Below are 24,878 nucleotides of genomic sequence, written 5' to 3' on the forward strand. Positions count from 1 at the left end.
TATAGAATTCTTACATCAGGATGAAATATGATGACAAGTGCCATCAACAAAATATTATTCGAGTGCCAAACTTGAGAGATAATCAAAGGAACATGTATGTTTTTATGTATCTGCAAAATATTATCTTCTTTCTGCTGACTTTGGAGTTACAGGAAGGTATAACAATTGCTGCTACGCTGTCCCATTCTTTTTATTTAAGCTTGCAGACTCCTTTTCACTTTTCTACCCAATTTCAGTACGGGAATTCTTGCCACTTGCAAAATAGTTGCCCCATGCTCCAAATGACAAAGAGAAGGGATGACAATTTTGTGAATGTGGAGGACTCATATGCTAATCATCAAATGGGACAGAATGTCCTACGGGTTCATTTTGTATTATGTCTCAGACTAATCTTCATAATGAAAAAAGCAGTATAAGCTTCCCTTTTCCCTTAATGTTGTTTTGATTACTTCCAAACCAGTGTTTCTCAACCACTGCAGGCTGGGGAATTCTGAGAGCAGACGGCCGCTCATCTTAAAGTTGTTGAGGTTGAGAAATACTGTTCTAGACTTTTAAAGTAATCCAGTTATTGAAAATAATAAATAATAAAAATTTAAAAATTCCCTTTTGAAAGTAAAATATATTTTAAAATCTATCCTTATGTAAACAGACAAATATAGGGAAGCCATCTTATCTGTAGAAACATTTAAAAAATAAATACTCATTTAGCTTACACTATGAACCTTACCCAGAGTTCCACAAGGCTTGTTTTTATATGTGCAGATGTCATATCTGTAAAGAATGAAAATAGATATATTTATAAGAGATGCCTCTTAGTAATGTTGTTTTTAAATATTGATCACATTACTGTAGTGAAACTGCAGTTGTCAGACTGCAATCATAATTATGTGCAGCCAGCTGGAGTGTCAGCCCTGCAATCTAGTGTAAACTACAAGCTACAATATGCTCATAGCATCTGACCTGAGGCCATAAAGAAACCTTCTAGGAAACAAAAGAGGTTAAAGTAGATCTTTGTCATTTCTGGCCTTAAAAAAACAGCTTATCATTTTGTTAGCAAGTTATAGCCATATGTCTGCAAAATATTAGTATTTAAACAGGAAAAACATTCACTATTCTAAATCTATTAAAACTATTTCTTCATAAGTACTTTAGAATACTGAGTGGTAATGTTTTATCTTAATATTTCACATTTTGCTTATTTTTTAATGTAAGTATTATCTAAAATAGCACCATATTAAATAATACCTTAATGACTGGCTCCTGATTAGTATGATTCATGGGTAACAGAATATCAGTGAATTCCCTACAGTACCGGCTCATCCCTCACTTCCTTTTACTTTAAAACAAATCATATACATATAACATGGAGATTGTCCTGTTATGCTCTGAGTGCTGTGGACAAATATTTTAACCAAAAGCATTTTTAACTTTAATAAATAACATATACAGAACAAATATTATAAACATTAACTATATATTTAATATCAACTATATTTGAGTCATGTAGTTCAAATGTTAGCAAACTAAGGTTCAAATTAACAGGGTAAAAACTTTACAAATGCAAAAATGCTTGATATAATACTTAGTGAAACAGATAATGAACTCAAATATGAAAAATTTGATAAATTAAAGAATTATGATTGGGAAACAAGTATTCCATCTCAGAAATTAAAAAAAAAATCTTTTTTTTTCAGATTCACCCTTTATTGTTATAAAAATTGATAGAAATTACATGAAACTGAACATTGGATACTACCTATGACAAAGAACAACACATTAAATAAAATAACATATTGAGTAATATTTTGCAAATGAGGTTTTTATATGGGAGCTAAGAATCCAAACCAGCTTCAGCTCATTCTGACCTGCTACATTCATGCTGTTTGCTACGTGCTTGTGAATTGTTTCTACTGCCTATCAAATAGTAGCAAATAGGAGTGCACAAAACATCCCCAATTTGAAAGATTCTGACCTTAATTTCATTATTATCAGTATTTCCAGCTTGAAAACAGATGAAGATATTTTATTTAGCACTTTTAGAGCAATGTTTCACAATCTCAGCAACTTTAATGTGTGGACTTCACTTCCCAGAATTCTCCAGCCAACATTCTGGCTGGGGAATTCTGATAGTTGAAGTTCAAACATCTTAAAGTTGCTGAGGTTGAGAAATACTGGTTTAGAATATTGCACCATCCTTTTTCTTGGTTTTAATTTTAATTTTTAAAAAATTAACCAAACGTTTAACACTAAGTTTTCCCAGTTTAAGCCAGGATGGTCTAAAACAGATTACAATTTTAAACAAACTGAACATTCAGTAATTAAAATGCATAATACTAAAATCAGAAAACAAAAGCATATCCTCATACAATTAAAACATTTATGACGATAAATATATTTAAAATCAATATATTAAACGATTAAAACACACAGAAGAATAAAAGCATGTTTACCTAGTATCAAAAACAAAAAACCAATATAATTGGTATCCCACCCACCCCCAAAAAAGTTCCCTCTAAAAAAACCCAAGTATGGTCCCATGCCATAAAAGGCTTTATAGACAAATGCCAACTTGAACCAGAAACAAATCAAGAACCAAGGAAGACTGGCAATTCATAATGTCATGTTCCAATCAATACTATTGTTTTTTTCCTTTCCAAACCCTTCTCAAGCACAGTCACACATATAACTCAAGAAGTAACCATGGCATGTATTACTTTAACAAGATTATATTTATCTAGGTAAGACTATAACTGGTAGGTTTGTCAACCTAAACTGATAAAAGATGCTTAATATTACAAAGGTCACTGATGCTTCTACTGACAAAGATGAATTTAGAGTATTCCAAAGCTGCAAACTTTATTCTTTAGAGGGAACTATATTCATTTCCAAAAACAAAAAAAGGTTGAGCACTACCCACATTGGTAGATGAATCATCCAATAATAGCATCTATATCTTGTTCTGAGTAAATGACAGTTTGTTGGCCATCATCCAGTCCATTACTATAGCCATGTACTGATTCAGTATTTCCACTAATGATAGAGAGACTGAGATGTTGTCGTCAGCTCACTGCTGATCTTCACTTCAAATTTCCAAAAGACCTCACTTAGCAGTTTCATGTAAATGTTAAATATGGGACATAAAAGAGCCTTGTAGAATCCTATATTATAAACACCTTAGACTTGAGCTTCTGTCAACATTTGTCCAGGAATGAATGACCAGAACCACAACAAAGGTATTCCATCCATACTTAGCTCAGATCATCTCTTCACCAGGATGGCATGGTCAATTGAATGTCAATGAAAGCACCAGAAAAATCAACATGATGCATTCCCCCTGATTTTTTCAGGCAAACATTATCCGGCAGTTTGACAAAGGCATTTTTAGTGCTAAAACCAGACATGTAAGGAGAAATATATAGTCACCTGGACCCAGGTGAACACTGCCATCTTACTAGACTGAATAAGGCATGAGGGAGAAGGATGGAGTCACTGGGAAATTGGCTACAGTCTATCAAGCACAATGTTCCTATCTTCATTTTAAATTCCTTCAAGTCAGTTAACTAATAAATCAGCAAGAACAGATTCCATCTCTACCATCACTAGATGAAACTGGGTAAGATAGGAGTTAAAGATGAATGATAGCCATCTTGTTGTCCATATATATTCTGACTGCCATTACTTCTTTTGAAAGAGGTTACAAATGTACAACTACATGCATTGTGCAATTGATACACATTATAGATATTATTTATTCTGTTGTGTTTTCAAATAACAAATGCAAAAAGTATGTTACTTTTCTGGATGATTTATACTTCTGTAGAGAAGTATATTTTTCATTTTCCTACATTGCTCTTGGTTCATGCTGAACTATGCTTCTATGCATACAGTATCTATATGTTCAGGCAAAGCAGCATGCAAAAAGCATGCTTAACTGTTTTTTACTTTTTTGGTTTGTTTATATAATGTAATTGTAATTTGTAATTGTAATTGTAAAACTTTGTAAGAACTTTGTGGTAGGTAGTAGTTAGTTACTTTTCTAGTCTCACAATGAGAAATGAAGAAAACAGGATTTAGTTTTGAGTTCTTATTACTCCTATAAGCATGTTCTTCAGGAATAATTCACTGGAAGCTGTATGACAGATATATAGCTATGGATATGGTGGAGTGGATATAGTAAAAATAAAAAAATGCTTAAAATGCCTATTTCTCTCTCTTTCTCACACAAACAGTAACCAAGTTCGTAACAGCAGCATTTGTGTGATGATATCCTAGCATGCATGTCATTATTTTGATGTTATTGTGAATTGCTACAATGTCAGGTGTATAGAATGAGTACATCCTATCCTTCAAAGAACCATTGGAACAACTTGGATTTAGTTAGGACAAAAAATGTATTTTTATTGATTAGTTAATTTACTCTAAAACTGAGGTCTATTTTTTAAAAAATGATTTCAAATGTTAAAAATTAAAATGTTTAATGTTTTAAAAAGAGCCATGATATGTCTATGTTTACTTAATTTGTTTTCCTAGATGCTTCTCAGTGCCAAAATCATACCCATTCATCCAATCAAAATACAGAATCTTAATTATAGGTACTAAAGCTGCTGGAGTTTTAAACAAGTTTAATTTATTATGATTCCTTAGTGCTAAGTCTTGTCTTTGATGCAGAATACATGGAGATTTATAGCAGTACTGGAAAGCTTTAAAATCTTAACAGCCCATGAATTACAGGATGTAGTTCATGAGATGTAATGGGTGGTTGTTAAATTGAGATAGAACTATTCTGGGGAGTGGAGATGGGTGGACATAGAAATGTTTGTTTTTCCTTTCTGTGTGAGACCAGAGCAGCACTGGAGAAAAATCCTTTAAAAAGCATTGTATTTTACATTTGTTATATACAGTGGTTCAACTGCTTTGAAACCCATCTAATTTGGTACTCCATGCATTTTGATGCAAAAATTTTGCCCTGGTACTCATCATTTGTTTGGTTCTCAATGCACAAGCTAAAGTTGTTGGTGTCAGCTGCCTTGTGACTCACTACATTACTCCTTATGGAAAAATTTGTTTGGTACTCATTGTTTTTGGTACTCCTCACACCTCCTAATACCAATTAATGATGAGTACCAAGATACCACTGTACTCTACCTGTTTCATAAAATATTTGATCAGTTTTGCTGAAGAATTCTTCAATGACGTTTAGATGCATAAAAATTATAGATTGCATTAAATTGTATAGTATAGTGAAACACCATTTACCTTTGCTCCATATTTTAAAAATGACGACTTATGATATTAGTTTTGTGAGTAGCTCATTCATGAGTGTCATTAAATGCAAGATACTTATTCTTCTTCTCTAACACAAAATTCTTATTCATAAAATCATACGGGATTATCTTTCCCCAGTTGTATCTACCCATTCTGCTAGATCTAGCATGAGAGGCGTGCTCTGAATCCCATTCATTACAGAGTGCCATTTGGTGAGGCACTCTGTAATGAAGGAAGAGAACATTTTCTACTGTGGTGCTCACCCTCAGGAACATTGTTCCCTGAAGATCATACTTGCCCCAATCTGCTGGCCTTTCACAGATACTTAAAGACCTGGTTCTGTTGTTGAACCTAGGCCCATGATTGGCGAGGATGAGCCCATTTCTTGATTATATTGTTATTCATCTGATAACCCACTATCCTTGTTTTTTTGTATTTACTGTATACTTGTTAATCACTATCATCCCAATGATAGTGACAATTCAGGTTATCTGATTCCTTCCAATCTACAACTTTTCAAGAATGACTGCCGAGGAGCATATTAAATGAACATTTAATTCACTTAATATGGTCCTCGGCAGAAATTTTTGGAAAATTGTGGATTGGAAGGAGCAGATCATCTGAATTGTCACTATCATTGGCAATAATAGTAGAAATAATTTTGCCTCTCTTTATATTATGGCAGAAAAACTGCAGGCAGTAAAGTGTACAATAGCTTTATGGTTTCACTTGCTATATACTTCCAAGTCCAAGAAAAACACCAAGAGAAAAAGCCCTGTGTTTTGGTCTTGCTTTCTGCTGAAGACAGGGAAAGAAAGTACCTATGTTTTACTAAATAAAGCATGGAAAATGTTGTAATGCCATCAAAATATGTTCTATTGAATGTGAATATATTCTACCACCTTGAATTCCTGAACAACATAAATAAAGTGAATAATGCATTTCACAAGAAAAAAGTTAAATGTATAGCTACAGAGTCCATATGTTTGAACATAAACATAGAATATGCCTGTTTATTTCCTAAATAACAAAACAAGACTCTTCAGTTTCCCTTCCCTTAAAGTCTGGCCGAAAGGAGATAGGAAGTATTTGTTTCCTAAATAACATTATCTTCAATTTATTTGTATGCCTCTAATTAATTTAGATTATGATTTGTTGAAAAAACAGAATCAAATTACAATACATGCTCTTATTTATTAAAACAAAGTTTACTCCAACTATTATTTTTTAAATATAATGATAAACTATAGTTTTTGTAAAATAGGAACCACATGTTTCTTATCTCTACTTTGCAACTCTGCCAGCTGAGTGGGAAAGCATGTCAGTTCAAAGTGTGTGCAATGTAATTCATATAATGTTAAATTTTGAACCAATGGCCTAGTTTGAATATTCAGTTCTTAAATTAGCAAAGTGACAACTTTTTAAAAAATAGTGTCTTCGTGTGTGTGTGTGTATGTGTGTTGTGCTTATATTAAAAACAAAAGATGTTCACTTTTTTTTTCTTCCTAGCATTTCCTGCAAGTGCAGGACCTGCATTTTGACACGAATTGACACATTAGCTTGTTGCCCAAGCTTGATATTATGGGCTGAGAAAGAGGGAGTGACTGACCCAAAGTTACCCAGCTGGCTTTCATGCCTAAGGCAGGACTAGAATTCATAGTATCCTCTTTTGTAGCCTGGTGTCTTAACCACTAGACTAAATACCTCTCTTATGTAGCATATACTGTATATGAGATATTTTGCAGTAAACAACAGTTGAAAGTTTGGGTCTATGACCTCAACTTCATTTTTCCTTTTGTTTAATTACACTGGATAATTTATAAACTATGCACCTCAGTTTTGTGACAGCCCTTCAAGGCTGACCCTAGACAAGAAGCACAAACCAAAAATACTAACACTATCTTAGTTGTAAGATTATCATAACTTGCAAGTCTGAAAGTATCTTTCCCCATCCTTACTTTTATTCTCCAGACTTTCTTCATCCCCATCCTTCCTTTAGACTCAGATTTTGTTTATCAAACTATTGTCTAGGCTGTGCCTCTTTGTCCTGTTTCCTGAGGTCATTCTCACAACCCATTATATCTTGCAAAATATGCCAATGTTACCATATTAAAAGCCAGTATTTTATAATGGTTGCAATGCTAGACTGGTGCTGGGAAGACCAAAATTCAATCCATCTTTACCCCCAGAAATTTTCTCTTTTTTTAGAAAAACTCCCTTTCTTTTATTAAATATTTTTTAAATAATAGAAAAAGAAAAAGACTACACAAAACTATAAAAGAAAGTGAAAAGCTAAAAAAGAAACACAATCATACTAGGTGTATAGTCACATACATAGATATACTGTATATAAAGTTGTATAGTAAACTTTGCAATGAATGGAAACAGTAACTACAGACAAATGTATATAATATTTTTTCCCAAATGGAATCAATTGTTGGACTGTCAAACTATTTAACTAAAGTATTAGTTTTACTACATCTCCATTTAATCAGGAATTTTTAAATAAATGTAAGTTAATCATTTCTGAAATATCATTTTCACTATAAAAATATTATCTAAAGTCTACTGAACATACAAACAAAAAAAGTAAAAACAAAGAGAAAGGAAAATGAGATACACACACAAATGATGGTTATATAAAAAGATGTTTCAAAGTTAAAGAAAGCAAAACAGATTAATATATATATATTTTAAAAGGCATTCTAGCAGCCCCCTCTCCTCCTATTTTTCCCAGCCACTAATTGCTATTGAATATTTTTATACTATGTTTTGGATAATGTTAATAAGTTGTGTTTAGATTATTTTTACTATTATTTTTTAAGCTCTGTTTTTCTTCAGATATCATATTTCAAGTGTCTGAATCTGCTTTGCTGTGTAATGTGTTGTATATAAGGAAACCATTTTTTTAAAACTTGGTTAGACTTCTGCTGTGAATCTATATGGTCAATTTTTCCATTAACACCTATTTTTTAATTTCATTATTTTTATTGACAGTAAGTTTTCTGCTTTTCAATGTTGTGCCCAATTGATTCTTAGCATGTACATAATAAATTCTGGTGCTTTTTATTTATATTATCTGGAATCATATTTTGTAAAGTATTTGTGGTTATAGATCAATGTTTATTTTTAGAACTGTCTGAATATTTTGATCTATTTTGTTCAAATAAATTTGAGTCTTTTTGTATCATCACCATCCAATAAATTGTTCCTTTTTTGTTGTAGCATTTCCAGCAGAAGTTTACTGAATATATCTGAATCAGATTCTGTCTTTGCCCAAATGAGCTTGCAGGATTGTTATTGGGGAAAATATGAGGAGGTAGTGCTATGTATGCCACACTGAACTCCTGAATAAAAGATGCAATATAAATATAACAAATAAACATATAATATTGGTCATATAAACAAATATGTATTTGAATAAATTGGTGAACAAGGAGTACCATAGTAAAAATCATTACAGTAATAATTCTTTAAAATAATTTAATAAAACAGAAAAGTTGCAATTAATTTTATCACTGCTTTAGTTAGTAAATCTCATCTTCAACTTAGTATTTCTCATACTTTAAATACATATTGAAAAATTCCTATTTAAAACAATATCATTCTTAATGCTCTAATTTGTATGTTCATAAATAATTCTATCATCCAGGTATGCTTTCAATCTTTCTTAAGTATAAGAAACCTCAAAATTAAATACATTAAGTACTATAAATTCTCAATGCAATGAATCTGAAATTGGGCAAACTCTGGGAAGACAGGAGAGTCTGGCATGCCTTGGTCCATGGGGTCCATTTAGCAATTGAACAACAACAACCATAAATCCATCTTAGCTTCAACAAGCATAGCAATATGCTTCAAAGTTCCCAACCTTCCCAACTTTGTGGATCAGTGGAGGGGGGGAAGAGGGGATGGTTCTGTGCGAGCTGCTGGCAAGCATGCATCCGCAGCTCCATTTGCATGAGTGGCGCGCATGCACACCTGTCACTCACACAAATGAAGTGCTTGTGCACACGCTGGCCCATTGTTCACACAAGTGGGGATGAGGGTGTGCACATGCTCACCCATTGTTTCCGTGGCCCGGTTGCAAATAACTCACGGCCCACTAGTGCATTGTGGCCCAGAGATTGGGGACCCCGGTTTACCTAACACCAGCACTGCATTTTTAAATGATTCACAAAAGCATTTTTATATTCTAAATATCTGTATTTAGAAATTAGTCTCATTGATTTTAATAGAATTTAATCTCAGGAAATATGCCTAGAATTATTAAGTTTGTTAAATATTCTAAGAAGCATCAGAAAATATTGTTGTTCTCTTTTTTCTGTAATGGAAGACATGATTTAAGAAAAATTTATACCAATATTTCCCCTTTTAATTACCGGCCTCCAAAGTTAATTTTCCCAATTATAGAAGCTATGATATTGGGCTACCTGAAAACAAGAAGCTCCTTGGAGGTAATTATCCTTGAGGAAGCTATCATATTCCACACATTGAATATTTACACCAATGATGAATCTAAATATATTTTCTTCAATCATAAGCATATGGATTGCTCTCATATCATAATATGCACAGTACAAAATACTAAGAACTTTATTATAAATGTTACACATGAAAGTAGAGACCCTAAAAGTAAGATAAAAAAGAATACTTGAAAACAAACATTGGACCTGTTACATTAGGTATAAATATTAGATTAAAACTATCAATTAGCTGACAAAATGACACTATTTTATAGAAATGAAACTAAACAATGCCTTCAGAGTATAGTATTATTCTTGAACAAAGGCTTTTGTAACAGAAAAGACTAAATACCATGGAAGGTGAGCCAGTTCTTATTAGCTGTAAGCTCTGGAATAGTAATTCTTAAATTAAGTAGCCCACCCACTTAGATATCACTGATCTTGAATAAATATGCCTTTCTCCTCCAAAATTAAATAAAATAAAAGAACTTGCTAGCCCTTTCCATATGCCATGTACATGTTACTTGTCTTGTCTTAGAAGAAAAATCATATCCTGGGAGAGAGTGGAGGGACCTGAGGAAGAAAGGTTATACAACTAAAAATATAATGGTAGTGTAAGAGAACAGCTATAGGTAGATAATGCCAGTGTACAGTAATATTGCCATTCTGCATTTAAATATCTTTCTGAATAATTATGACACAAAGTGCATGTTAGTAAACTAGTGGAAAGTACAGAGAAAAGTAAATTCAGTTCTAAAAATTCATGTACGTACTGATAATAATTGCTATATATGTCCTGGTAAACCATGACCATAGGAGTTAAGACAAAACCTGAGACTCAAGGCAAGAATTTTACTGTAAAATAGGCTCTTCCTTTTGGCAGTAAAACTGCCAACTCAGTGATGCCATGAGAAGGAAATGGATATATAAGTGTGCATATAACATTTAATAGATAAAACATCTATAATATTCTAAAAACTTCCATTCATTTGCAGGCTCTGCTGTTGAATTAATGCAGTTTTCTGAAATGGTCGTAGTTTAAAAACATTTAAGACTCTCTGAACAACAACTTCCTGGAAAGTTGTTCTAAGAATATCATATACATAATTTATTTATAACAAGAAAATGATAACAACTTGGTTGACTTTATACAACTCAATAATTACAAGTTATTTATCTACTATTGTTCTCTACATTTTTTTTATTTTTAATATTTTAAACGTTTGAAAAGTTTTGAAAACAGAGCCAAAAACTGTATACTTGATCTTTTCACTCTGATTAAAATATGCAAGACACATTGATTTTATCATGAATTCCCTCAGTAAAACAAAATTATTTTAGTGATGTTCATGAACACATAGAATATACGTGCTAGGACAACCAGAACTGCAAATATCAGATATTTTGCTACTGGTGGCAGCAAAGAGCAACAAAAAATTCTAATATTTTGCTGGCATCTGTTGGTCACCTGTATATTTTCAACCAGACTGGATTATATTAACAGATGTGAGGTAATGCAACAAAAGCCAGATATGAATCTCAGAAGTTGATTGAACTATTTCAGGCAGGTAATTTTCTTTTGATCTACCCACAAAATAACTATGAGGTCAACATAGTATAAATGTTATTTATGTGTGCCTGAGCTTTGTAATAAAAACATGATCAGTAAATTAAAAAATTATCTTGAAGTTTGAGAACTAAAGAGGACCAATGTCTTATTTCTCTCAGCAATCAGCCATAAGCCATGTGTACAAAGCAAAAGCTTTCTTCCATTTATATATCCCATGATCTAAAACTTGTTTGATAGATTTATCTATAAGGTGATTCCAAAAATCATAATTACAAAAAAGATAGAAGAATGCACAACTTTCAGAATTCCATGCACAGGAACTTATTAGGGTCCTGCTCTCAGTTTGTTCTAAAATAAAAAGTCTAAAATACTTTTAAAAGCATTAAACATACAATTCTATTATTTCATTTCATATGCAGTAGGCTTTATACTTTATCTATTACTGATGGAAATGTATGCGCTGTTATTGAATATTGTATTACTATGTCAGTATAAGCAATATTTTCATCTTGATGTGATTACTACAAATACTTATACTTTAGCTTTTTAAAAAAATACAAATAAGTGAGAAACAGAAAGGAGAAAAAAATCAATGAATCATACCTAGTAATAAGGACTGCATTATCATGGTGGGCAATTCCATTTTCTGGAATGGTGTTTCCATCACTTTGGTGAGACAGAATGGATTTCTGCCACTTACAGAAGCTATCAAGGGACTTGTCTGCATGGTGATTTATCTCCAAGTTTGGCTGCAATACAACATGCATACCAGAAATGTTCCAAACAAGTTACTAGGGTCAACGGTTAAGACTTCTGAAGTCTAACTATGATCTGTATTTAGAAGCAGTGATTTCTAGGAATAATTTCTTCTTGCCAATTTTTATCACTGTTAAATCTGTCCTATAGTATGTTTTGTGCATGCATCTTAAAGATTTAATTTAATTTCAAACTTCAAAATGATTTTGCCAGAAGGAGTATAGATTTAGTCTAATATTTATCTTTTCCTCTCTTACAGCAAGTACTGTTATGCAGAGGAAAGTGCTATTTGGAAGGTTTTTACAATTATAAAATTCAAGAACAAAGAACAAGTTATCACAACACTTTAGAACTCCACTCTTCCACTTATGTAATTTTCATGATATTCAATTGAACTGATATTCAATTATTTACATAATACTTTCCTAATCTCTTCAAATTTAAAATAATCCAGATGACTCTTGGTAATGATGGTGTTATCATTAAACATTTTTTCCAAACAATATTTAGGCATATTTTATTTAATTTGCATTACTTGTATTTTAGACATCTGAACTTGCTTACCTGATCTTCTGTGAGGACAATTAAACGAGTCACTATAATATTCACAACGTTTCCTAGGCTGGAATCACGGTAAAGTTTGGCAACCTGACCTCCAGAAAAGAAGAAAAGACATAAAGTCAGACAAATAAAAACCTGCTAGCTTTGAAATATAGCTCATGTCTCATCTATTTTTTTTTAATATTTTAATTGTATGATAATGTTTAGGTAATATATTATTTGAGTATAGTGGTATTTATCCAGTATAAACTGTAGATTATTAACACTCTAAGAATTAGGTAACTTAAATCTTGAAAGATAAGGAAAAAAGTTTATATTAATATTAACTATGGTACTCCCCCTGAAATGTTACATTAAGTTTTGAGATATCCTTTAAAGAATCCGGTGCTACTAAGAATTTTTTTCTTCCAGACAGTGTTCCATTTTACTTTTGCAAGAAAAGATAAATTTGGATACAATAAATTGTGTTTCAACTACCTCCCATATACAGTAGATTAGTATAATGTGCTCTATATCTGGCTGCCCTTGAGAAAAGCAACTAATGTAAAATGATGCGCCTAAATTGCTTTCTCACATTTGCTTTGTTTACAATATTATATTGATGTCTTAACAGACGCTATCCACATATTCTAAACACAAATTAGACCTTACATGAAAGAATGTATGGAGGATTAGGCTGATGTGGGTTACAGGAATCCCCTCTAAAATTCCTTACAAGAACAGTTAAAAGGTACCAACCCATTAAAAAAATGTAATATTGAAGTAGTCAACTGAAACTGAACCACCACACAATTTGATTTTTAAATAACTACTTTAACAATGTGCGTGAAAGTGGTTTTACTTGATAAAAACCCATGAAGAAGCAGAAGCACTAGCTCTTGGAGGGGACTAAATAAACTGCATTAAATAAACTTCTGAGCTAGTGACTGGAATGAAGTACACTGTCCAGATGATACAAACTGACTGGTGATATGGTCCCATGTAAACAGAAGACTCATTTATTAACAGAAGAAGCACATTTATTAATTATGTGGAGGCTTTTGCTACTGGAAAAGTAGATGCCAGTGTGGTGGTTACAGCCTATTAACTGAACTGGTACCAAATTTAAGGAGGGGAGTAGCAATAATCTCTTAAGATCAATGTCAATCGTTTGTGACTCGGTCATCCAGTTAATAGATACTGCCCTGGCCGCAGAACTAAAATATCACTGAAAATCAGTTTGGTCTAGTTGTTAAGGTGCTGGCCTAGGATCCAGGAAATCATGACTTCTAGTCCCACCTTAAGTCATGAAAAACCAGCTGGGTGACTTTGGGCCAGTCACTTTTTCTCAACCCATCCCATCTAATAGAGTTTTTGTTCCGGGAAAAATAGGAGGAGGAAGGAGTATTGATATGTTTGCCACCTTGAGTTTTATAAACAATAATAAAGAAAGGATAAAAATCAAATCAATCAATAAAATAAAAATTGCCTAAAAATACCTGTAACTACAGGTAGCTCTCAACTTAAGAATGTAATGGAGCCTAACCATTACAGCTGTAAGTTGCGACAGTTATAAAGGGGATTAGCCATGTGATTCAATTTTATGAGCTTTGTTGAGTGGTTGTTAAGTAAAAGCCATGGTCATTAAGCAAAACCAATGGTAACTTCAAACAGAACTACCTTTATTGTATCTAAAAGACTGCATTTGGTGCATTGCTAGCACATGATTGGTTCATATTTCATAGCCATTTTCCAAAGAAGTAAATAACATACTTCATTGACAACTGGGATACATTCTTAGAAAGAAGAATCTGAAAAAATAACACCTTTACTAATATATTCTTACATTTTAAATCTAATAACATTACAATCTGCATTGCTAAAATAAGTTACGTGAATATGTAGAGGGATAAAACTTACAATATTCATAACACTCAAAATATAATGTTCAATATCTTTGCGCCCATGGTATCCCACCATCATTTTGTCTGCTACTACCAGCGTCTCCACAAAACGTTCAGTGCTTATTGATCTCTTCAATCGATGATGATTGTTCAAAGTCTGATTAACTGGTAGAAGGGATGGAAAAGCAACAGTATTGTTCAAACACCAAGGTTTACCGCTTCCCATGAGTTCTTCTAGGAATCAAAATAATTAGTGACATTACTGAGTGCTCTTTTATTATTTATTTATCTATTATATGTTATATAACATGCATACATATATACCGGTATGTATTTTTAAATTATTTTGTTCCAATTTCTTCAACAAGCTGGTATTTTATTTAGCATAGGAAAAAATTAAAAATTAAACCATAACACAAATTATACAAATTAGGAATTTTAAAAATTAAAAACATTAGATAATCTGATTTGGTATAAAACGTTATACTTGCCATAACTATTCTCAAATACTTTATTATAAAAGGGGATAACATAAGTATAAATGGTAATGATGCAATGATTAGAATGCAGCATTTCAGGCTAACTCTGCCCATAGCCAGGAGTTCGATCCTGACAGACTCAAAGTTGACTCAGCTTCCACCCTTCCAAGGTTGGTAAAATCAGGACCCAGATTGCTAGGGACAATATGCTGACATTTGTAAACTGCTCAGGGAGTGCTGTAAAGCAGCATTCCCCAACTTTTCCGGGACTGGTGGACCAGTGGAGATGACGGTGGCAGTGGGAAGGAGAGGGGATGGTTTCATGTGCATACTGCTTTCATAAATGGAACTGCGCGCACACGCACATATACTTGCCCACCTCTTCCGCAGCTCGCTTTCCAATGGGCTGAGAACTGGCAAACGGCTGCAGACTGGGGGTTAGGGACCCTGCCATAAAGCACTGTGGAGCAGTATATAAGTCTAAGTGCTATTGCTATTGTTATTATTCACTAATGTGATATTCACATAGAAATGTAGAACTGCATAGTTAAACCTTCATATTTGGAAACCCAAATTTTGGATACTTGTGTTGGGCTAAAATTTAGAATGTTTCCAATGTTTTGGAAAGTTCTGAATGTGTCTCAAAACACGTTGCAAATAGATTCTTACCTTAATTTGAAAATCTAAATTGATCATACTGACCTATTGGTTATATGTGAATTATTCCATTATTAAATCAAACCTACTTTTACAATATAATGTTGCTTTAATTTATACTGAACATAAAAATAGAAAATATTAGTGTGAAAAATAACAATCTGTATCAGCATATTAATTACTCTATCCGGATATCAGTACTATAAACATTTCTATTAAGGAAAATGCTTCTAGAAGCTTTAAAATAGTTTGCATTTCTTCCAAAATATCTGCTGCATTTCTTTAAAATTAAACATATTCTATTTTTATTTATTAATTAAATTTAGATGCTGCCCATCTCATTGTTATAGCAATTCTGGGCGGTTTACAATATAATAAAAAGGTGAAAAAGATTACAAAATAGCTAAAATTAAGAGGATTAAATAAAAAAAACTAAAAACCAAGAAGATAGGCAGTATGGAAAAGTAGATCTTCTCTCTACTTCATCAGCCACCCCAACATAGCACACCCTTATTAGGGCCCCAGGTCAACCAGCAGAATAAGGTTTTAAGGCTCTTCCGGAGGCCAGTAGTGTGAGGGTGGACCTCACCTCTAGTGAGAGACTATTCCAAAAGGTAGGGGCCACAGCAAAAAAGACTCTTCTCCTCACTGAAGTGAGTGGGACGGGCTAGTCCCATTAAGATGAGATGGCTCCAGAGGTACTCTGAACCCATGCCATAAAGAGCTTTAAAGGTAATGACAATATCTTGAACTGGACCTGAAAGCAACTGATAACTAGTGCAGCTCACACAACAGTGGTGTTATATGTGCCACTCCAGGGGCCTCCAGAACTAATCTTTATCTGAAACTGGAAAACCTATTGCTCTGAGGATCCGAATTTGATTCTGATACGAAAGTCTTTGATTGAGAAACCTACAAATAGATTTACAGCTTGAACTGATAAGGAATTTCCTATTGATAATACATATGGCTTTGTATTTGATAACAATTTAGCTGCTTTAATAGAAGCTGAACAGGTAGCAGTATTTTGGATTTTTGCTTTTAGTATTTTCTCTTAAGGTCCATGATATTCTTGGGAAAAAGTAGTACCAGAAAACAAACTATAACAAAATATACATTGTATTTTCCTTTGAATGAAAATAAAAATAGCTAGGTATTTTTTCACAATTGGTAATGAAATTATTACTGGAATTTTGACCTATTTACCTGAAATATCACAATGGGTATGATCATAGAAGAACTGATGATACAATGAAGATTTTTTATAAATTACATGTGGATGACCAACTTCAAAATGAAAATTATCAGACTGTTCACTTGTGTTCCTTAAAGGTTCAATAAAATATTCTTCATCTTCTGTAGCAATTATACCATGCTTAAGGAAAAAAGAAAAGATGTATCTAAACGTTATCCAAAAATATAAAAATATATAAAACATATATTTTAATATACTATATAATTTTGTCTTTCAGTTAAAGTTTTTAATTTCAATAAAACATTTCAATATGAAAGCAAGCATATACTGTACAATACTATTAATAAGTGCAAAACTATGCATGCATAATTAACATTCAATTTGAAGATTCATACATATCTCCCTTGGACATATATATTCTCCTATAGAAAAAGTTGTGCATTTCCACCTGTTTAGACATCGAAGTTTATATAATACACAGCTTTCAATTTTGTACAGGCATGGCAAAAATTTAAGTATGAACTATGAAAACAGCAAAAAAAATTGAAATTATATCATTGCCATCCTTAATAATTAGATCCAAAGAAAATATTAACATCCAGATATTATAGTGGCATATATTATAGATCATGGGTGTCAAACTCGCCGCATCAAGTGACGTGTCGCGACATATCATGACTTTTTTCGCATTGCCAGAGCTGGGGTGGGCGCAGCCTCTGCATGATGCAACTGGCCCACAGGCCGGTAGTTTGACATCCCTACTATAGATCATTTATTATAATATATCATAAAAGATTAAGTCTCCAAGTTGAACTCAAGTCTAGGTGACTTCATGGATACATGCAATACTATGGAAGTATTTTGCCATTATCTTCTTCCAAGATGCTTTCCAACTTCCCATACTAGCCTACATTTTAGTATTGCCTCATCCAAATACAAACCAGGCTGGACCATGCTTAACTTCCAAACTCAGATAATGTCAGTCAAAGACCATTACCATATTAAAATTAATATATTAAAATAGCTACAATTATAACACATTCATAAGATACCGTAAATATTTGAATTACAAAAGTATTCAAAGCAATGTATTATGAAGAAAAATGAATCGTTTTGACCTAATACCATCATCTAAACAAAAACTACCAAAATTACTCATGTTATTTAGACTGCTTATAGAAACTGTTTAAATTCCAATCATAACTGCTGTACAAACCAGTACATCATCAAAACAGAGATGTAATCCTCAATTTTTACAGTAAACTGATAATTAATTTATGGTATTACTTATTTAGTTTCGACTATTAATGTTTCAGTGTTATAACATATGGAAAATACATTATGCATATCAAATACCTAAAACTTATCTTAGAACTTTCACTGATAAACACAGAACATAAAAATAACAGGAAAATCATGAAAGCCATGACTTCAGTCTAGCTTTTGATGTAGAAATGAAAAGTAAAGAATATTTTGGCTTGTTCAAGAATATATTTCAATGGTCTTCTCTTTCAATTAATCCATAGGACTAACAAATGCAGAAAACATTAAGAATTACTGAACCAAAAAAACAACCTCCCTGAAAGAAAGACATATGGATACTATATTAAAACCCATCACTAGAACAAAACTGTATTTTCTTTTTTTAAAAGCATAAATACATTACAAAATAAAATAAGTGCTTATGAATGTGTCAAAGGAAAATACTGAAAGAACTGAAAACTATGGGTATATGATGCAGTTTATGCAAACAATCCTAGTTGTTTCTTTTGACAATAATTTATACTTTATGTTGAATAACTTAGTCATCTGAATTTTTAACCAATTTTATCTTTAAAAAGATAATAATCTTGTATTCTGATTTTCATTTTGGCTCTTTTGTTAATTTCTTTTTACTTGATGTCCCAATCCTATTGCACAAGCTGCCTCAAGTTATGGCATACAAATTGATAAATGAAACAAAAACCCAAGTTGCCACCTGTAGTGACCACTTCCCAGTCCCACTTATAGATGCTAAACGAGGACTATCTGTATAATTCATAGGGCAACCTCTGATAGAAAGAGTTGCCTCTTTCTCTCAGCTCTACAACTTTCACCAGTTCATGAGAGAGGGAGAAGAGGTCCCCTAAAGTGAAGATTTTCTTATAACCCTGAGGAATCTTGTTTATTTAAAGAGAAATTCCTCTTTTTTCCCCTCTCCTCATCCTTTTCCAATTAATACAGGGAATGATTAAAATTCGCTGAAGGAAAAAGTTACAGATAAATTAGCACTCTTTAATTGAATATGTTTATGCATTAAGATATGGGGTTTTAAAATAAAATTATCCAATCTACTCACACAGATAGAAAAATAAATCCTATCTAGACAGACCTTTATTTATTCTATTAGGATAATTAATTGAGTACTGACAACTAACAGAACAGCTGCTCTGTACAAGAGCCACACAACCAACCACACTGAGATCTGCTCTGAATAAAAATTCATCATGAATTACAGTTTATGGTTAAGTGTGAAATCATTGCAATAAAAACTTTTTTTTAACCTCACAGAAATGTCAGGAGGCAAGTGAGATCATTTATATTCTGCCAAAATCAGTGAAGATGAGGTCTGAAGAGAAATTAGCTCCATTTTCTTAAAAGTAGAAAACACAAATATCATAAACTAAAATATGACTGAGAAGATTGTGATGTCTTAAGTCTGTATTTCTCAACTTTAAGAAGTGTAGACCTCAACTGCCAGTATTCCTCCAGTCAGCAAGCTTACTGGGAAGTCTGGGAATTGAAGTCCACACATCTTAAAAACTGTTGAGAAACACCATTAATTGATTGCATGTTCCAGTAATGTTACTGGAAATCAAGAAATGACTATTTAGAGAATAGCAGGTATCTCCTAAAACCAGTCCTGCCCTTCAAAATGGCTGTACATTATGATTGGCCACAAAAAAGCCACATATTTTTATAGTCACCTTTTTTTCATAAGGAAAGCCTATTATTTATTTATTTGTATCCCGTCATTATTGCATAAACAACTCAAGGTGGCGAATATATCCAATATACCTTCCTTCTCTCATTTTCCCCACAACAACTCTGTGAGGGGGTTGGGCTTAGAGAGAATGACTGGCCTAAAGTCACTCAGCCAGTTTTCATGACTAAGGCAGGACTAGAACCCAAGAATTTCCTAGTTTCTAGCCTGGCGTTTTAACCACTACATCAAAACATTTCTCTATTTAAAAAACATCAGGTTATCTATTCCTCTTTTATTTAACTTCTTGAATGTATTGAGCTATAATCCAGAATTCTCAGTCCTCTTCCTTTTTCCCCTTCACATAAAATGATTCAAAATTCATAAATAGATAGTGTGCCATTTGACTGGTATTTTTGTTATTAGAATAGAAAAACTAATTCTTTATTAATCTTGCCTGTGTACTGTATATTCTATACTTATTTCATGGCCCTTAGGAAGGGTCTGTAAAGATGCATCTTCTTCTTCAGGCTAGTAAACTCAAAGCATCCACTTCAATGGAATTGTTGCTTTGAAAAGTAATTCAAGAGAAATTTAATAAAGCTGCAACTATGCTGATCAGTGTTGTAAAAGAATAAGGATTAATGAAAAATAGACAGAAACCTAATTCTAACATTTTGGAATCATAATGAGTAATCCTTTTTGTTGAAAATTTACGAAAGTTTAAGAGACCTATATGCAAACCAACCATGATTGTCTCACATTATGGATGATACTTAGATTTACTACAGTAATAAGCAGTGTGTCATTCTCCAAACATGGTGCTCTTTTACCATTTTCTAGCCAAGTGCTTTACAGTTATTTTTAGATTTGAATTATAGTACAACTGTACAAGTCTATTTCCATATAAGACTCACTCCTGAAATAACACAGAATTGTGACAGCAAATTATCACTTACAAAAAATACAGCTTATCCGTGGATTATCCCTTTGGCTGTGATTTATTACCACTAATACTGAAAAAACAGTTATTTTCATTTCCAGTTTGCATGTTTGTAGGCCAAAGAGTTGTGCCAACAGATTTGCTAGTATTAGGAAATTGCATTGTGCAGTTCATAAGAGGAGCTTATACTACTTTCTCCATAAAAAGATTCTGTCCAATAAAAACATCTGTAAAATTATACAGATGTTGCCAATGTGATATAGGCATTTCAGATATTTTCATGGAACATCTGACCACATCAGCTGGAAGCCAGAATTGATCCATATAGAAAAGACCTACTGAAAGTGAGAATAATGTAATAATGACTATACCACACCAGAAATTTATGAAAATTTTATCTAAATTCTTACTGCAGGCAAACTATTTAGCTACAGTGGATGTTTTATTTGTACAGCATTTTGAACTGCTGGGAGTCCTAAGGGAATCCCTATACAAATTGAATGAAAGGAATATAGCATAGTGTTTGAAATGTCCCTGAATACATACATACATACAAACATACATACTAACATACATACATACAATCACCACATAAAACTATATGAACCATTTTGAATTTTCAATATTTCTATAAAAATATGACCTAAAAACATGATCTGTACTCAATACATTCTAAAACTAGAGAAAGAGAACCCAGTTAAACAAATATGTTGAAAGCATTATATTGGTTCATTTATTTATTTATGAAAGTCTCGTCACTCATTCATTCATTCAATACACATTCATTCAATAGTCATTCATTCCTATCTCTATCTCTTCTTGTTTACAATGGACTCCTTCAGTACTCCATTCCTAGTGCATTCAGTTTACTTTTCTCTGTCTCCCGTTAATAACCACTCTTACTATACGTAGCCATTTTTGTTATTTTTGATAAATATTCATTCATTGCAACCATGTACTGCCCACTATTTTTCTATCAGCATTTACAATCTTAACTTCTCTCAAAAGGAAATAGCGTGTAAGTGTGTATTGTTAAGTTTATTGCTAGATACACTGATTCATCTACTTACTCTAGTTTTTTGGCACTTGTATATAATTTGCAAATGTTCAGTCCAAAAATCTATCAAACCTAGTCCCTGGTCTTTGAAACATTAATTTTAATTTCCATGAACTTCATCATATATCCTGTTTAAAATTTGCTATCAGGTTTTCAGCCAACAATGTGGCACTACCTGCATACAAAAAGACAATATATTTACATTATGAACCTCTCTTTATGACAAGTGTTCTTTAAATAGTTATCAATAAATATGTTAAACAACCAACAGGATATCATACATCATTAATTTACTCCCTGTTCAATATTGAATATAAGTGTTTATTTATTTTCACACATGCTTTACTTCCCTCCTATGCAGTTCTTACTACATTCTGCAACCAAACGTTTAAAAAATAATGTATTATTGCATAAGATTAGACAAATAATTTAAAGTAATCACAAAAAAATTAAGACACAAAAAGCAAAACAAAATATAATCAACTATTAATAAAATGCAAGTAAAAGGTTTATCAAAAAACTTTTGATAATTTTAATTTTAATAATATTTTTAATAATAATAAAGTTGGAAGGGACCTTGGAGGTCATCTAGTCCAACCCCCTGCTCAGGCAGGAAACACTATACCATTTCAGACAAATGGCTGTCCAGTCTCTTCTTAAAAACTTCCAGTGTTGGAGCATTCACAGCTTCTGGAGGCAGGTTGTTCCACTGGTTAATTGTTCTAACTGTCAAGAAGTTTCTCTTTAGTTCTAGGTTGCTTCTTTCCTTGATTAGTTTCCATCCATTGCTTCTTGTCCTGCCTTCAGGCGCTTTGGAGAATAGCTTGACTCCCTCTTCTTTGTGGCAGTCCCTGAGATATTGGAACACTGCTATCATGTCCCCCCTCGTCCTCTTCATTAAACTAGACATACCGAATTCAAGCAACCGTTCCTTATATGTTTTAGCCTCTAGTCCCCTAATCATCTTTGTTGCTCTTCTCTGTACTCTTTCTAGAGTCTCAACATCTTTTTTACATTGTGGTGACCAAAACTGGATGCAGTATTCCAAGTGTGGCCTTACCAAGGGTAAAGTGGTATTAATACTTCATGTGATCTTGATTCTATCCCTCTGTTAATGCAGCCTAACACTGTGTTGGCTTTTTTGGCAGCTGCAGTACACTGCTGGCTCATATCTAAGTGATTGTCCACTAGGACTCCAAGATCCCCCTTACAGTTGCTATTATTGAGCAAGGTACCACCTATACTATACCTGTACATTTGGTTTTTCTTGCCTAAATGTAGAACCTTACTTTTTTCACCATTGAATTTCATTTTGTTAGATAGTGCCCAGTGTTCAAGTCTGTCCAGATCCTCCTGTATCTTAAGCCTATCTTCTGGAATGCTGGCTATTTTTGCCTGCTTGGTGTCGTCTGCAAATTTGATGAGTTCCCCATCTATCCCCTTGTCCAAATTGTTGATGAAGATGTTGAAGAGCACTGGGCCTAGAACAGAGCCCTGGGGCACCCCACTACACACTTCCCCCCATGTAGATGCAGTTCCATTGAGGACCACACACTGAGTACGGCCGGTCAGCCAGCTACAAATCCATCTGGTGGTGATGCTGTCTAATTCAGTTTCCCTTCCCTTCCATTTATCTCCCCAACTGCTAACCATTCCCAAATATTAGTCCTGTATTGCATATAGTACATAGTGTAGTTATTTCATCTATTTTTTATTGATCTCTTAATTTTACAATTAAAGAACTGCAATATGTTGTAAAGAAAGGAGCCATTTCAGATTAAATTAAATTATACTTCTCTTGTAAGTATATAATATCACTTTTGCTATTTCTGTATGTTTTCCAGTTTTGGTATCCCAATCTTATATACTGTAATTACAAAAGTTTCACTTTACCAATGTTGTGCCAAATTTGTTGTTGCAGCTGTCAGCATCTATCTTAGTAAATTGTGATAATTTTCATTTATGTTTTCTGGAATTATTCCTAATAAAGCATTAAATATTATTCATTTAAAAATCTGAATAATAGTATTTTTTCTGAGATTGAAATTGATGCTATTTGGAATAGGAAATTCATATTAGGTGGTATATTCATGTTTACTATCAAAGTAAGTTCTAGTTTATAAAGTTTTATTTTTTTCCACATATCAAGGGACAGTTTTATATTTTTTTAATCCTGCCTTTTTTATAAATAACTAAAGGCAGAGAACATACCTAATACTGCTTACTTCTATTTTTCCCACAACAACTCTTTGAGGTGATCTGTGCTGAGAACTGCCCAAAGTTACCCAGCCAACTTTCATACCTTAGATGGAACTCACAGCTTCCTGGTGCCTTAACCACTAGACCAGGGGTGTCCAAACTTTTTTCAAAGAGGGCCAGATTGGATGAAGTGAACGTGCTGGAGGGCCGAACATTTTTTCGAACATTCTTTGAACCATTACAATTAAATGCAAATGAATTATTTTATGCCTCTTTCCTCTCCCTCTCTTTCCTCTTTCTCTCTCTCTCTCTCTCTTTCCTTTCCCTTTCCTCTCCCCTCTCTCTCTTTCTCTTTCCTCTCCCCCTCTTTCTCTTTCCTCTCTCTCTTTCTCTTTCCTCTTTCTCTCTTTCTCTTTCCTCTAACTTTCTCTTTCCTCTCTTTCTTTCTTTCCTCTTTTCTTCTCTTTCCTCTTTCTTTCCTTCCTTTCTCTTTCCTCTCTTTCCTTTATTTCTCTTTCCTCTTTCTCTTCTCTTTCCTCTTTCTTTCCTCTCTCTCTTTTCTCAATCTTTTTTCTTTCCTCTTTTTCTCTTTCCTCTTTCTCTCTTTCCTCTCTCTCTTTCCTCTTTCCTCTCCTTTCTCTCCCTTTCCTCTTTTCCTCTTTCCTCTCTCTTTCCTCTCTTTTCTTTCTTTCCTCTTTCTCTCTCTTTCCTCTTTCTCTTCTTTCTTTCCTCTCCCTTTCCTCTCTTCTCTTTCTCTTTCCTTTCTCTTTCTCAATCTTTTTTCTCTTTTCTCTTTTTCTCTTTCCTCTCCCTCTTGCTTTCTTTCTCTTTCTTTTCTCTCCCTTTCCTCTCCCTTTCTCTTTCCTCTTTTTCTTTCTTTCCTCT

At 33.0% G+C, this 24,878-nt stretch overlaps 1 protein-coding gene across 1 annotated transcript in view; it reads right to left on the bottom strand.

The window, feature by feature from the left end:
- ADAMTS6 (ADAM metallopeptidase with thrombospondin type 1 motif 6) overlaps nt 1-24,878 on the bottom strand; it is a 94,185-nt gene that overhangs the window by 64,602 nt on the left and 4,705 nt on the right. Inside the window, exons 3-7 of the mRNA XM_015812664.1 lie at nt 16,844-17,012; nt 14,518-14,732; nt 12,622-12,705; nt 11,905-12,050; nt 728-771 (exon numbers count right to left, since the gene is read on the bottom strand). Of these exons, the coding sequence (XP_015668150.1) occupies nt 728-771; nt 11,905-12,050; nt 12,622-12,705; nt 14,518-14,732; nt 16,844-17,012 (658 nt within the window). The remainder of the gene's footprint in view (nt 1-727; nt 772-11,904; nt 12,051-12,621; nt 12,706-14,517; nt 14,733-16,843; nt 17,013-24,878) is intronic.

Source organism: Protobothrops mucrosquamatus, unplaced genomic scaffold (genome assembly GCF_001527695.2).
Source record: "Protobothrops mucrosquamatus isolate PMUCROS unplaced genomic scaffold, P.Mucros_1.0 scaffold104, whole genome shotgun sequence".
Lineage (NCBI taxonomy): Eukaryota > Metazoa > Chordata > Lepidosauria > Squamata > Viperidae > Protobothrops > Protobothrops mucrosquamatus.